The 15,383-nt window shown below is 38.9% G+C and overlaps 1 protein-coding gene across 3 annotated transcripts in view; it reads left to right on the top strand.

Annotated features, from left to right (window-relative positions):
• Positions 1-15,383, top strand: part of PSD3 (pleckstrin and Sec7 domain containing 3) — a 566,767-nt gene that overhangs the window by 406,604 nt on the left and 144,780 nt on the right. For all 3 annotated transcript variants that reach the window (XM_065900035.1, XM_065900036.1, XM_065900037.1), the window contains one exon: positions 2,199-2,242. In XM_065900035.1, coding sequence (XP_065756107.1) covers positions 2,199-2,242 — 44 coding nt within the window. The remainder of the gene's footprint in view (positions 1-2,198; positions 2,243-15,383) is intronic.

The following is a 15,383-nucleotide window of genomic DNA, read 5'->3' as shown; positions in this document are numbered from 1 at the left end:
TTGTGTTTTCTTTATAACATCTCACTCAAAAGTAAGAAACTAGAGGTGTGGGTACATTTTCTTGGATTAGCTGTAGTGGAACAACGTGATTACAAGGAGCTTACACGTGACGCCAGAGCTGGGAGGTGTGGTGGGGCAGTCTTCTGCTGCCTGGACGGAGCCTTGGAGGCTCCAAGGAAGCTTTCTGTCTGCTGCACCACCGCACCCGCCAGTGCGACACTCACCAACTGTAAAGCAGAGTCAGGAGGTGGGACCCATAACAGCTGCTTAATCCATTCCTCTGTCCGTGGACACCTAGCTTGCTTCCAGGACTATTGTGGCTATTGTGAATAGTGCTGCAGTGAACACTGGAGTGCATGTGGCTTTTTTTTTTTTTTAATTTTTTTTAACATCTCTATTGGAGTATAATTGCTTTACAATAGTGTGTTAGTTTCTGCTGTATAACACAGTGAATCAGCTGTACATATACATATATCCCCATATCCCCTCCCTCTTGCGTCTCCCTCCCACCCTCCCTATCCCACCCCTCTAGGTGGTCACAGAGCACCGAGCTGATCTCCCTGTGCTATGCAGCTGCTTCCCACTAGCTATCTGTTTTACATTTGGTAGTGTATATAAGTCCATGCCACTCTCTCACTTTGTCCCAGCTTACCCTTCCCCCTCCCCATGTCCTCAAGTCCATTTTCTACGTCTGCATCTTTATTCCTGTCCTGCCCCTAGGGTCTTCAGAACCATTTTTTTTTTCCTTTAGATTCCATATATATGTGTTAGCATACAGTATTTGTTTTTCTCTTTCTGACTTACTTGACTCTGTATGACAGACTCTGGGTCCATCCACCTCACTACAAATAACTCAATTTCATTTCTTTTTATGGCTGAGTAATATTCCATTGTATATATGTGCCACATCTTCTTTATCCATTCATCTGTCGGTGGACATTTAGGTTGCTTCCATGTTCTGGCTATTGTAAATAGTGCTGCAGTGAACATTTTGGTAAATGACTCTTTCTGAATTATGGTCTTCTCAGGGTATATGCCAAGTAGTGGGATTGCTGGGTCGTATGGTAGTTCTATTTTTAGTTTTTTAAGGAACCTCCGTACTGTTCCCCATAGTGGCTGTATCAATTTACGTTCCCACCAACAGTGCAAGAGGGTTCCCTTTTCTCCACACCCTCTCCAGCATTTAATGTTTGTAGATTTTTTGATGATGGCCATTCTGATACAATGGAATATTACGCAGCCATAAAAGGAATGAAATTGGGTCATTTGTAGAGACGTGGATGAACCTAGAGACTGTCATACAGAGTGAAGTCAGAAGGAGAAAAACAAATATCGTATATTAACGCATATATGTGGAATCTAAAAGAGTGGTACAGATGAACCTATTTGCAAAGCAGAAATAAGAGACACAGATGTAGAAAACAAACATATGGACCCCGAGGGCGGGAAAGGAGGGTGGGATGAATTGGGAGATTGGGATTGACATATATACACTACTGTGTACAAAATAGGTAACTAATGAGAATGTGCTGTACAGCACAGGGAACTCAGTGCTCTGTGGTGATCTAAATGAGAAGGAAATCCAACAAAGAGGGCATATACATGTACATATAGCTGATTCACTTGACTGTACAGCAGAAACTAACACACCATTGTAAAGCAACTTTATCCCAATAAAAAAACAAAACAAAAAGCTGTTTAAGTCATTGGCGTAGAAACTCTGAAATTATTCTGTGATAGTCTCCCATAATTGGGCTTCATTCTCCCTTCCATGTATCTTACTCATTAAGTTGTTATGAAAACAGTTATATTTATTCCATTAATGAAAAGGTATGAATATTGACATTTCCAAAGCAATGAAACTATAAGACCATATTTTGAATAAGAAAAATAGAGTACATGGTCTAATTTTAATCATGTCCTATATTTTACTGTGGTAAAATGTAGTACAGTGTTGTGTGTCTTACAAATGACATTTTTTACTTCATGAAAAGTCTCTCTCTTTCACAGAGCTCTACCTGCCCTGTGCTCCTTAGCCTCACCTGTGTTTTCTTCATTTCTGCAGTACCAATAGGATGATCCACAAGGGCCCTGGGAGTTGCTTGCTTACTCAAGCCTTTTGGCTTTGGTCATTTGCTGAACGCAAAATGTGAAACAGGATGAAAAGAATAATTCCATCTTGTTTTCTCTCTTTACAGGCTCTGTACAACTCAATCAAGAATGAGAAGCTTGAATGGGCAGTGTAAGTATGCTGCATGTCAGCCATTTAGTGAATGAACTACTTGCTCTTTTCTTACTGTCTTTCTTTGTGCCCTAGCGGTGACCCTGGAGAAGGGTTAATTGCACCAACTGTTCTCATTTTACACCGGTGTCTTACCTACTTTGTATAAGACACATAAACCCTGAGTATCCCATGTCTTTTTCTTGGTACCCAGCATGCTCCTATTCTTATTTTAAGCTGTTTGCTATACCTGTATGCAATCAATTATCTTTTTATAAAAAATAGCATTCAAAAAGAAAATATGGTAAAATTACATAAATTCCAGAATCTAACACAGATGATTTGGGTACCATACACTGATTCTGATTATCTCCTTCTTATCATTATAGCAAGGTTTTCTAATCCTGTTTCCTGTGACACTAATTATACCAGGATATTGATAGATAAGCTTAAGAAATGATGGATTAAATGAAGCTAATTTTTTTTTTAACTGAAGAACTTCCAGGTGCTTGTACAGTGCTGATGTTTATTGTCAATCTGTAAGAGAGAAATAGAATTTGCAATGTTTCCTGAATCTATTTTGACAGTAAAATGTAAGGTTTCAAGGTACATACTTTGGGGGAGATAGTATTACAGATAAATTATAACTAACTCTATGTCGACCAAGAAAACCACCCTTGTTAAATTTCTGCTAATCAATATAGCAGTTAAGAATTTAATTTTTTAGAAATTGTTAGAGCAGAATCTTTACTAAATTTTTAATCAAGTTATCAAGAAAATTAGGGCCAAATATGTTTTTAAATTAGAACTACATGTGAATTTTATTTTTCACTGATATTAAGCTTTCATAAATATTTTTCTGACATGTTACCTAACATAGCCATCTACAGTGAACTTAGGTTTACAAATCATAACTTGGGGGAATAAATCTTATTCTTTCATAATGCACACTGTGGAAAAATGGTTTACCAGTTGACTAGATCTTACATATAACATGCTAGAATGAATTTTAAAATATCAATACCACTTAAATTGTTTGACTAATTGTAAGGGAATGTGGTACTATTTTAAATTGGGGATTCAAAGTATGAGACTGTAATATTTGCAAGTATATGTGATGGCCTATGTTTCTGTGTATGTATATCACCAGACTCAAGTAGAGATAGTGTATCATTTTAAGGAAAACTCATTAAAATTAATATGAATTCATGGCCTGAGGTCCAAAGCGATTATTTTTGGACTTATTTCTCATGAATGAAAGTGAGTTTCCTAGAAAAATTTCATAAATATACTTAGACCCTTGCTGAAATATGAAAGGCGTATCTTGACCTATGCAGGATGTCTACTCTCAAAAAAATTAATAGAATGAAATAATTGTAAATATATTTATATTGTGAGAGAGAATATTTTGATGATTCTTTTATAAATTTATTTTTAAAAGCAAATAAATATACTTCTGAGGATCTGTTTTGTAAATCTAGATTTTTGATATATTGAATTTGCTACATTAGGTTTTATTTACATTTATGTATAGTGGCAATTCGGTATAAGAAAGCTTTATCTTGGGCCCTATCCTTGGATGAGGGTGGATGTTTACCCAAGAACTGGATTCTTCTTTGGCCCTCTTGTCAGGTCAACAGGGCATTGTGTTCAAGAGCCCAGATTTCAAGAGTAAGACAGATTTGGGTTTGAATTCGAGCTCTGCTGTGTACCAGCTGGACCACTGGCCATGTGATCCTTGAGGCCTCAGTTTCCTCTTCAGGATGACACTGTGAAATATTCTAAAACAATAAGCATAAAGCAAGTTACCTCTCACATGGTAACTAATATTGTAGCTTTTAAAGCTCAGATTTTATTTTGTCATTTCCCTTTTTATTTCTCTCTTGTTCATACACTTTCCTATCCACATTTATTCATCACCTACCAAGAGTAAGGCAATACAGTAATTTATCATATAATTAACTTTCTTCTCGTATAAAATGAAGTGATTGGAAGAAATGATCACAGCTGTCCTTTTCAGTTTTAATATTCTGTGAATTTTGAAACATTACGACGTATCAGGATTTCTCAAGCTGGCTCCTTGTCTAGATACACTGCTGTATCTAGAGGATATAAAACAAAAAGGGTTTATGGGTCAGTGTGATGGACTCTTTGAATTTCTTCAGTAGATAAAGGGCCAATATCCTAACCTTTTTGATCCCTGAGTCCTGTTTTGATCATGAAGTACCTTTCAACAGCTAATAAAACTAGTGTTCCCTAGAACAGTGGTCCCCAACCTTTTTGGCACCAGGGACCGGTTTTGTGGAAGACAGTTTTTCCATGGATGGGGGCAGAGGGGGGCGGGGAAGGATGGCTCAGGTGGCAGTGCGAGCGGTGGGGAGCCGTGGGGAGTGATGGGGAGCGGCAGATGAAGCTTCCCTCACTCTCCCGCCACTCACCTCCTGCTGTGAGGCCCGGTTCCTAATAGGCTGCGGACTGGTATCCCCAGGGGTTGGGGACTCCTGCCCTAGAACACACTTTAGAAAACCCTGCTGTCCATATATCAACTTATGTGATCTTCAGATCAAGAGCTAAGCTTTTTCATTCATAAGTAAGTATATATGCATGTGTGTAACTGTATGTAATACTGTGCTCCCCCAGTTTGCCTTGTATCTCTCCAGTCACACCTTCTCTGATTCATTTTCCTCCTATTAGCCATTAATGTTAGTATTTCCTGAAGATTAGCACTTAGAATTGTCTTTTCACTAAAGTCCCATTCTCATCAGTCTCATTCAGTCTTAAGAGTTCATCTGCCGTATCTAAAAATTCTTACCTTATATGCAGCTCTGCCCTCTTTCCCAGATTTCAGTTCAACATTTGCATTTTTCTGCAGGACATTTCCTCTGCACTCAGCACTCATCATCTGTCTCTAGACTTTGTCACATGTTCTCCACTTCTATTAATGGCACCAGTATTTCCTAGATTCTGGGCTCCCATCATCCTTGAACCTCTTTGGCCCCTCGTTCGCTCCTGCGGAACTGGCCCCACCAGAAGCCCCACACCATTCCTGCTGCGGCACTCCGAGTTCAGACATCCCTGCTTCTGCCTCCTGACTTCCTCCACCTCCAGCCTCTTTCCTCTACTTTAGCCTGTTTTGAAGCCCTCCTCTGCTCTAAAATGTCATTAAGCTCTGCACATTGTGCCAGTAATCTATTTTATTCCCCGTACTTGTCTTCACACACCCTGTATGTCAACAAAGCTGCCACTAGATGCCATTCCCTGCACTTGCCCCATGGCTTCTAGCTTTTTGGACAGTGCTCATAAAGTAACCTCTGCTTAGAATCTACATCCCTGCCATTCTTTACAGCCCAGCTCATAACATGCTCCATGAATTCTTTCCTGATCTTACCAACCAGAAATAATCTCAGCCCTTAAACATCCACTTTACTTTATCTGATGACACAGTGATTTCTATTCTCAGTTATAGTTATTGATAGGAATGTTCCATTAAGACTGTAAGCTTAAGGAAGTTATACATGTCTGGATTGTCCCTTTATATCCTCCTTTGAGGAGCGTAGTGCTTTATGTAACGAAGTCTATATAAAAGTCTATAGAAAGAATAATAGCAACAGTGCGAGGAACTGCATTTCCTGAGGGATTTTCTACAGTTGTGTAAGTTTAGATAATAGTTATAGGAAAGGGGTTGCTACTTCAAAGTTTGTAGGATTTCGTAGTATATACTTGCGTGGGGGAGATCTTGATACTGATTTATTTTTACTGAAGTATACTTGATGTACAATGTTATATACATTACAGGTGTGCAGTATAGTGAGTCACAGTTTTTAAAGGGTATACTCCATTTATAGTTATTATAAAATATTGGCTGTATTCCCCATGTTGTACAATATACCCTTGTAGCTTATTTTATACCTAATAGTTTGTACCTCTTAATCCCCTTCCCCTATATTGCCCCTTCCCCCTTCCCTCTCCCCGCTAGTAACCACTGGTTTGTTCTCCACATCTATGAGTCTGCTTCTTTCTTGCTGTATTCACTAGTTTGTTATATTTTTTTAGATTCCACATATAATTGATATCATACAGTATTTTTCTTTCTCTAACTTATTTCACTTAGCATAATATGATGCCCTCCAAGTCCATCCATGTTTCTGCAAATGGCAAAATTTCATTCGTTTTTATGGCTGAGTAGTATTCCATTGTATATATACACCACATCTGTTTTTATCCATTCATCTGTTGATGGACACTTAGGTTGCTTCCATATCTTGGCAATTGTAAATAATGCTGCTATGAACATTGGGATGCATGTATCTTTTCGAATTAGTGTTTTTGTTTCTTTCAGATACTTACCCAGCAGTGGAATTGCTGGATCATATGGGAGTTCTATTTTTCGTTTTGTGAGAAACCTCCATGCTATTTTCCACAGTGACTGCACCAATTTACATTCCCATACACAGTGTATGAGGGTTCCCTTTTCTCCACATCCTCACCAACATTGGTTATTTGTGTTCTTTTCGATGATAGCCATTCTGACAGGTGTGAGGTGATATCTCATCATGGTTTTGATTTGCATTTCCCTTACGATTAGTGATGCTGGGCATCTTTCCATGTGTCTGTTGGCCATCTGCATGTCCTCTTTGTAAAAATGTCCTTCAGGACTTCGGCCCATTTTTTAATCCAGTTGTGTGTTCTTTTGATGTTGAGTTGCATGAGCTGTCTGTGTATGTTGGGTATTAACCCCTTATTGGTTATATCATTTGCAAATATTTTCTCCCTTGAAGTAGATTGTCTTTTCGTTTTCTCAGTAGTTTCCTTTGCTATGCAAAAGCTTTTAAAGTTAAAGGACCCGTTTGTTTATGATGTTTTTCTTTCCTTTAGGACCAGATCCAAAAAAATATTGCCACAATTCATGTCAAAGAGTATTCTGCCTATGTTTTCTTCTAGGAGTTTTGTAGTATCCAGTCTTACATTGAGGTCTTTAATCCATGTTGAGTTTATTTTTGTATGTGGTGTTAGAGAATGTTCTAACTTCATTTTTTTACAGGTAGCTGTCCAGTTTTCCCAGCACCACGTATTAAAGGGACTATCTTTTCTCCATTGTATATAGTCTTGCCTCCTTTGTTATAGATTAATTGACCATAAGTGTGTGGTTTTATTTCTGGGCTCTCTATCCTGTTCCATTGATCTGTGCATCTGTTTTTGTGCCAGTACCATACTGTTTCGATTACTGTAGCTTTGTAGTATAGTCTGAAGACAGGCAGTGTGATTTCCCCAATTCTCTTCTTCTTTCTCAAGATTGTTTTGACTATTCGGGGTCTTTTGTGTTTCCATATAAATTTTGAAATTTTTTCTAGTTCTGTGAAAAAAATGCCACTAGTATTTGGACAGGATTGCATTGAATCTGTATGGTCATTTTAACAATATTAATTCTTCCAATCCAAGAACATGGTATATCTTTCCATCTGTTTGAGTCATCTTCAGTTCCTTTCATCTGTGTCATATGGTTTTCCAAATACAGGTCTTTTACCTCCTATGTTCCTTATTCTTTTTTTCCTTTCTTTCTTTCTTATTAGTCATCCATTTTATACACATCAGTGTATACATGTCAGTCCCAATCACCCAATTCATCACACCAACATCCCCACCTCCCGCCTCTTTCTCCGCTTGGTGTCCATACGTTTGTTCTCTACATCTGTGTCTCAATTTCTGCTCTGCAAATTGGTTCATCTGTACCATTTTTCTAGGTTCCATATATATGCGTTAATATACGATATTTGTTTTTCTCTTTCTGACTTACTTGACTCTGTATGACAGTCTCTAGATCCAACCACGTCTCTACAAATGACCCAAATTCGTTCCTTTTTATGGCTGAGTAATATTCCATTGTATATAGGTACCCCATCTTCTTTATCCATTCGTCTGTCAATGGGCATTTAGGTTGCTTCCATGACCTGGCTATTGTAAATAGTGCAGCAATGAACATTGGGGTGCATGTGTCATTTTGAATTATGGTCTTCTCAGGGTATATGCCCAGTAGTGGGATTGCTGGGTCATATGGTAATTCTATTTTTACTTTTTTAAGGAACTTCCATACTGTTCTCCATACTGGCTGTATCCATTTACATTCCCACTAACAGTGCAAAAGGATTCCCTTTTCCCCACACCCTCTCCAGGATTTGTTGTTTGTAGATTTTCTGATGATTCGCATTCTAACTGGTGTGAGGTGATACCTGATTGTAGTTTTTTTTTTTTTTTTTAAACATCTTTATTGGGGTATAATTGCTTTACAATGGTGTGTTAGTTTCTGCTTTATAACAAAGTGAATCAGCTATACATATACATATGTTCCCATATGTCTTCCCTCTTGTGTCTCCCTCCCTCCCACTCTCCCCATCCCACCCCTCCAGGCTGTCACAAAGCACCGAGCTAATATCCCTGTGCCTTGCGGCTGCTTCCCCCTAGCTATCTACCTTACTACGTTTGTTAGTGTGTATATGTCCATGACTCTCTCTCACCCTGTCAAAACTCACCCTTCCCCCTCCCCATATCCTCAAGTCCGTTCTCCAGTAGGTCTGCGTCTTTATTCCTGTCTTACCCCTAGGTTCTTCATGACATTTTTTTTCCCTTAAATTCCATATCTGTGTTAGCATACGGTATTTGTCTTTTTCTTTCTGACTTACTTCACTCTGTATGACAGACTCTAGGTCTATCCATCTCATGACAAATAGCTCAATTTCATTTCTTTTTAAGGCTGAGTAATATTCCATTGTGTATATGTGCCACATCTTCTTTATCCATTCATCCGATGATGGGCGCTTAGGTTGTTTCCATCTCCGGGCTATTGTAAATAGAGCTGCAATGAACATTTTGGTACATGGCTCTTTTTGAATTTTGGTTTTCTCAGGGTATATGCCCAGTAGTGGGATTGCTGGGTCATATGGTAATTCTATTTGTAGTTTTTTAAGGAACCTCCATACTGTTCTCCATAGTGGCTGAACCAATTCACATTCCCACCAGCAGTGCAAGAGTGTCCCCTTTTCTCCACACCCTCTCCAACATTTATTGTTTCTAGATTTTTTGATGATGGCCATTCTGCCCAGTGTGAGATGATATCTCATTGTAGTTTTGATTTGCATTTCTCTAATGATTAACGATATTGAGCATTCTTTCATGTGTTTGTTGGCATTCTGTATATCTTCTTTGGAGAAATGTCTATTTAGGTCTTCTGCCCATTTTTGGATTGGGTTGTTTGTTTTTTTGTTATTGAGCTGCATGAGCTGCTTGTAAATTTTGGAGATTAATCCTTTGTCAGTTGCTTCATTTGCAAATGTTTTCTCCCATTCTGATGGTTGTCTTTTGGTCTTGATTATGGTTTCCTTTGCTGTGCAAAAGCTTTGAAGTTTCATTAGGTCCCATTTGTTTATTTTTGTTTTTATTTCCATTACTCTAGGAGGTGGGTCAGAAAGGATCTTGTTGTGATTTATGTCATAGAGTGTTCTTCCTATGTTTTCCTCTAAGAGTTTGATAGTTTCTGGCATTACATTTAGGTCTTTAATCCATTTTGAGCTCATTTTTGTGTATGGTGTTAGGGAGTGATCTAATCTCATACTTTTACATGTACCTGTCCAGTTTTCCCAGCACCGTTTATTGAAGAGGCTGTCCTTTCTCCACTGTACATTCCTGCCTCCTTTATCAAAGATAAGGTGTCCATATGTGTGTGGGTTTATCTCTGGGCTTTCTATCCTGTTCCACTGATCTATCTTTCTGTTTTTGTGCCAGTACCATACTGTCTTGATTACTGTTGCTTTGTAGTATAGTCTGAAGTCAGGGAGCCTGATTCCTCCAGCTCCTTTTTTCGTTCTCAAGATTGCTTTGGCTATTCGGGGTCTTTTGTGTTTCCATACAAATTGCGAAATTTTTTGTTCTAGTTCTGTGAAAAATGCCAGTGGTAGTTTGATAGGGATTGCATTGAATCTGTAGATTGCTTTGGGTAGTATAGTCATTTTCACAATGTTGATTCTTCTCATCCAAGAACATGGTATATCTCTCCATCTATTTGTATCATCTTTAATTTCTTTCATCAGTGTCTTATAATTTTCTGCATACAGGTCTTTTGTCTCCTTAGGTAGATTTATTCCTAGATATTTTATTCTTTTTGTTGCAGTGGTAAATGGGAGTGTTTTCTTGATTTCACTTTCAGATTTTTTCATCATTAGTATATAGGAATGCCAGAGATTTCTGTGCATTAATTTTGTATCCTGCTACTTTACCAAATTCATTGATTAGCTCTAGTAGTTTTCTGGTGGCATCTTTAGGATTCTCTATGTATAGTATCATGTCATCTGCAAACAGTGACAGTTTCACTTCTTTTCCAGTTTGTATACATTTTATTTCTTTTTCTTCACTCATTGCTATGGCTGGGACTTCCAAAACTATGTTGAATAATAGTGACAAGAGTGGACATTCTTGTCTTGTTCCTGATCTTAGAGGAAATGCTTTCAGTTTTTCACCATTGAGAATGATGTTTGCTGTGGGTTTGTCATATATGTCCCCTCTATGCCCACTTTTTGGAGAGTTTTTGTCATAAGGGGGTGTTGAATTTTGTCAGAATCTTTTTATGCATCTATTGAGATGATCATATGGTTTTTCTTCTTCAGTTTGTTAACATGGTGCATCCCATTGATTGATTTGTGTATATTGAAGAATCCTTGCATCCCTGAGATAAATCCCACTTGGTCATGGTGTATGATCCTTTTATTGTGTTGTTGGATTCTGTTTGCTAGTATTTTGTTGAGGATTTTTGCATCTATATTCATCAGTGATATTGACTGCAATTTTCTTTTTTTTGTAGTATCTTTGTCTGGTTTTGGTATCAGGGTGATAGTAGCCTCATAGAATGAGTTTGGGAGTGTTCCTTCCTCTGCAATTTTTTGAAAGGGTTTGAGAAGGATGGGTGTTAGCTCTTCTCTAAATGTTTGATAGAATTCACCTCTGAAGCCATCTGGTCCTGGATTTTTGTTTGTTGTAAGATTTTTAATCACAGTTTCAATTTCATTACTTGTGATTGGTCTGTTCATATTATCTGTTCCTGGTTCAGTCTTGGGAGGTTGTACCTTTCTAAGAATTTGTCCATTTCTTCCAGGTTGTCCATTGTATTGGCATACAGTTGCTTGTAGTAATCTCTCAGCATGCTTTGTATTTCTGCGGTGTCTTTTGTAATTTCTCCTTTTTCATTTATAATTTTATTGATTTGAGTCCTCTCCCTCTTTTTCTTGATGAGTCTCGCTAATAGTTGATCAATTTTTTTTATCTTCTCAAAGAACCAACTTTTAGTTTTATTGATCTTTGCTATTGTTTTCTTTGTTTCTATTTCATTTATTTCTGCTCTGATCTTTATGATTTCTTTCCTTCTGCTAACTTTGGGTTTTGTTTGTTCTTCTTTCTCTAGTTCCTTTAGGTGTAAGGTTAGATTGTTTATTTAAGATTTTTCTTGTTTCTTGAGGTAGGCTTGTACAGCTGTAAACTTCCCTCTTAGAACTGCTTTTGCTGCATCCCATAGGTTTTGGATCATCGTGTTTTCATTGTCATTTGTCTCTAAGTATTTTTTGATTTCCTCTTTGATTTCGTCAAGAGATCTCTTGGTTATTTAGTACCCTGATGTTTAGCCTCCATGTGTTTGTGTTTTTTCCATTTTTTTCCCTGTAATTCATTTCTAATCTCATAGAGTTGTGGTCAGAAAAGACGCTTGATATGATTTCAGTTTTCTTAAATTTACTGAGGCTTGATTTGTGATCCAAGATGTGATCCATCCTGGAGAATGTTCCTTGCGCACTTGAGAAGAAAGTGTAATCTGCTGTTTTTGGATGCAATATCCTATAAATATCAATTAAATCTATCTGGTCTATTGTGTCACTTAAAGGTTCTGTTTCCTTATTTATTTTGGATGATCTGTCCATTGATTTAAGTAAGGTGTTAAAGTCCCCCACTATTATTGTGTTACTGGTGATTTCCTCTTTTATAGCTGTTAGCAGTTGCCTTATTTATTGAGGTGTTCCTATGTTGGGTGCATATATATTTATAATTGTTATAACTTCTTCTTGGATTGATCCCCTGATCATTATGTAGTGTCCTTCCTTGTCTCTTGTAACATTCTTTATTTTATTTTATTTTTTTATTCTTTTTATTTTTTTGCGGTACACGGGCCTCTCACTGCTGTGGCCTCTCCCGCTGCGGAGCACAGGCTCCGGATGCGCAGGCTCAGCAGCCATGGCTCACGGGCCCAGCCACTCCGGGGCATGTGGGATCCTCCCGGACCGGGGCACAAACCTGTGTCCCCTGCATCGGCAGGCGGATTGTCAGCCACTGCGCCACCAGGGAAGCCCATGTAACATTCTTTATTTTAAAGTGTACTTTATCTGATGTGAGTATTGCTACTCCAGATTTCTTTGGATTTCCATTTGCATGAAATATCTTTTTCCATCCCCTCACTTTCAGTCTCTATCTGTCCCTAGGTCTGAAGTGGGTCTCTTGTAGGCAGCATATATATGGATCTTGTTTTTGTACCCATTCAGCAAGCCTGTGTCTTTTGGTTGGAGCATTTAATCCATTGACATTTAAGGTAGTTATCAATATGTATGTTCATATTACCATTTTCTTAATTTCTTTGTGTTTGTTTTTGTAGGTCCTTTCCTTCTCTTGTATTTCCCATTTAGGGAAGTTCCTTTAGCATTTGTTGTAGAGATGGTTTGGTGGTGCTGAATTCTCTTAGCTTTTGCTTGTCTGTAAAGCTTTTGATTTCTCCATCGAATTGAATGTGATCCTTGCCGGGTAGAGTAATCTTGGTTGTAGGTTGGTTCTTCCCTTTCATCACTTTAAGTATATCATGCCACTCCCTTCTGGCTTGTAGAGTTTCTGCTGAGAAATCAGCTGTTAACCTTATGGGAGTTCCCTTGTATGTTATTTGTCATTTTTCCCTTGCTGCTTTTAATAATTTTTCTTTGTCTTTAATTTTTGCCAATTTAATTACTATGTGTCTTGGCATGTTTCTCCTTGGGTTTATCCTGTATGGGACTCTCTGTGCTTCCTGGACTTGGGTGGCTATTTCCTTTCCCATGTTAAGGAAGTTTTCGACTATAATCTCTTCAAATATTTTCTCTGGTCCTTTCTCTCTCTCTTCTCCTTCTGGGACCCCTATAATGCGTATGTTGTTGCCTTTAATGTTGTCCCAGAGGTCTCTTAGGCTGTCTTCATTTCTTTTCTTCCTTTTAGATTTATTTTGTTCTGCAGCAGTGAATTCCACCATTCTGTCTTCCAGGTCACTTATCCATTCTTCTGCCTCAATTATTCTGCTATTGATTCCTTCTAGTGTAGTTTTCATTTCAGTTATTGTATTGTTCATCTCTGTTTGTTTGTTCTTTAATTCTTCTAGGTCTTTGTTAAACATTTCTTGAATCTTCTCGATCTTTGCCTCCATTCTTTTTCCGAGGTCCTGGATCATCTTCACTATCGTTATTCTGAATTCTTTTTCTGGAAGGTTGCCTATATCTCCACTTCATTTAATTGTTTTTCTGAAGTTTTATCTTGTTCCTTCTTCTGGTACATAGCCCTCTGCCTTTTCATCTTGTCTCTCTTTCTGTGAATGCGGTTTTTGTTCCACAGGCTGCAGGATTCTAGTTCTTCTTGCTTCTGCTGTCTGCCCTCTGGTGGATGAGGCTATCTAAGAGGCTTATGCAAGTTTCCTGTTGGGAGGGACTGGTGGTGGGTAGAGCTGACTGTTGCTCTGGTAAGCGGAGCTCTATAAAACTTTAATCTGCTTGACTGCTAATGGGTGGGGCTGGGTTCCCTTGCTGTTGGTTGTTTGGCCTGAGGCAACCCAACACTGGAGCATATCTGGGGTCTTTGGTGGGGCCAATGGCAGACCCTGGGAGGGCTCATGCCAAGGAATACTTACCAGAACTTCTGCTGCCAGTGTCCTTGTGTCCACAGTGAGCCACAGCCACCCCCTGCCTCTGCAGGAGACCCTCCAACACTAGCAGGTAGGTCTGGTTCAGTCTCTCCTGGGGTCCCTGCTCCTTCTCCTGGGTTCTGATGCACACACCACTTTGTGTTGCCCTCTAAAAGTGGAGTCTCTTTTCCCCCAGTTCTGTCAAAGTCCTGCAATCAAACCCCAGTAGGCTTCAAAGTCTGATTCTCTAGGAATTCCTCCTTCCGTTGCCGGACCCCCATGTTGGGAAGCCTGACGTTGGGCTCAGAACCTTCACTCCAGTTGGTGAACTTCTGTGGTATAAGTTTTCTCCAGTTATGGGACTTGATTTTACTGTGATTGTGCCCCTCGTACCGTCTCACTGTGGCTTCTCCTTTGTCCTTGAACGTGGGGTATCTTTTTTGGTGAACTCCAGTGTCCTCCTGTCAATGATTGTCCAGCAGCTAGTTGTGATCCTGGTGCTCTCACAAGAGGGAGTCCTCCTTATTCTTTTTGATGTGATGGTAAATGGGATATGACGTTGATTTTAGAGCCTTAGAAGAAATCAAATCATAGAATTATGGGATGCTTTAGCTAGAGGGAACTTAGAGTTTATTGGCTATCTAAATGGGTTCCATGGAGCTTAGCGTTCAGGGAGATGTCTGGGGGCCTCCCTAGGTGATGTGAATGAGGGAAAAGGGGAGGATGACAGGGACACAGTTCTACCTCACACAAGTGTCACAACTGTTTCAAATAACCAAAGCAGCCCCGTTTTTATCCTTTTAAAAGATGTATTTGGCGCTCTACTTATTATTGCTTTTCCTAAGTAATCAGTACTGAAGAAAAATTTTTTGAAAAATACTACTCCAGTCCAGTGTTCTCCTTTCATGTATTAGGCAAATGAAGTCAAGAAGCACTTATTAACAGATGCAGAGTCACACAATCAGTGTAGGAGCAAAGCGAGGATTAGTTTTCCCAGCCACCTCTCTCCCCTTGGCATCGCCATGCTGCTTCACTTTTCTGTAGCCACATAACTCTTATCAAAGTCTTTTCTGGGCAGGTGTCACATCTGAATGTGTATTAAGAGAGATTTATATTAAAGTTTTAGTCTCGTGAAATGCTCCTAGAATTACTAATCATTCATCTGTTCCACAAACAACCTTTGAAGCAGCTGCTTCTGTGCCTGGCCCAGTACTGAGCTCT

This window comes from Phocoena phocoena, chromosome 21, assembly GCF_963924675.1.
Source record: "Phocoena phocoena chromosome 21, mPhoPho1.1, whole genome shotgun sequence".
Taxonomy (NCBI): domain Eukaryota; kingdom Metazoa; phylum Chordata; class Mammalia; order Artiodactyla; family Phocoenidae; genus Phocoena; species Phocoena phocoena.
Note: the sequence above shows the minus strand (reverse complement) of the source record. Positions and strands in the feature narration are given on the sequence as shown.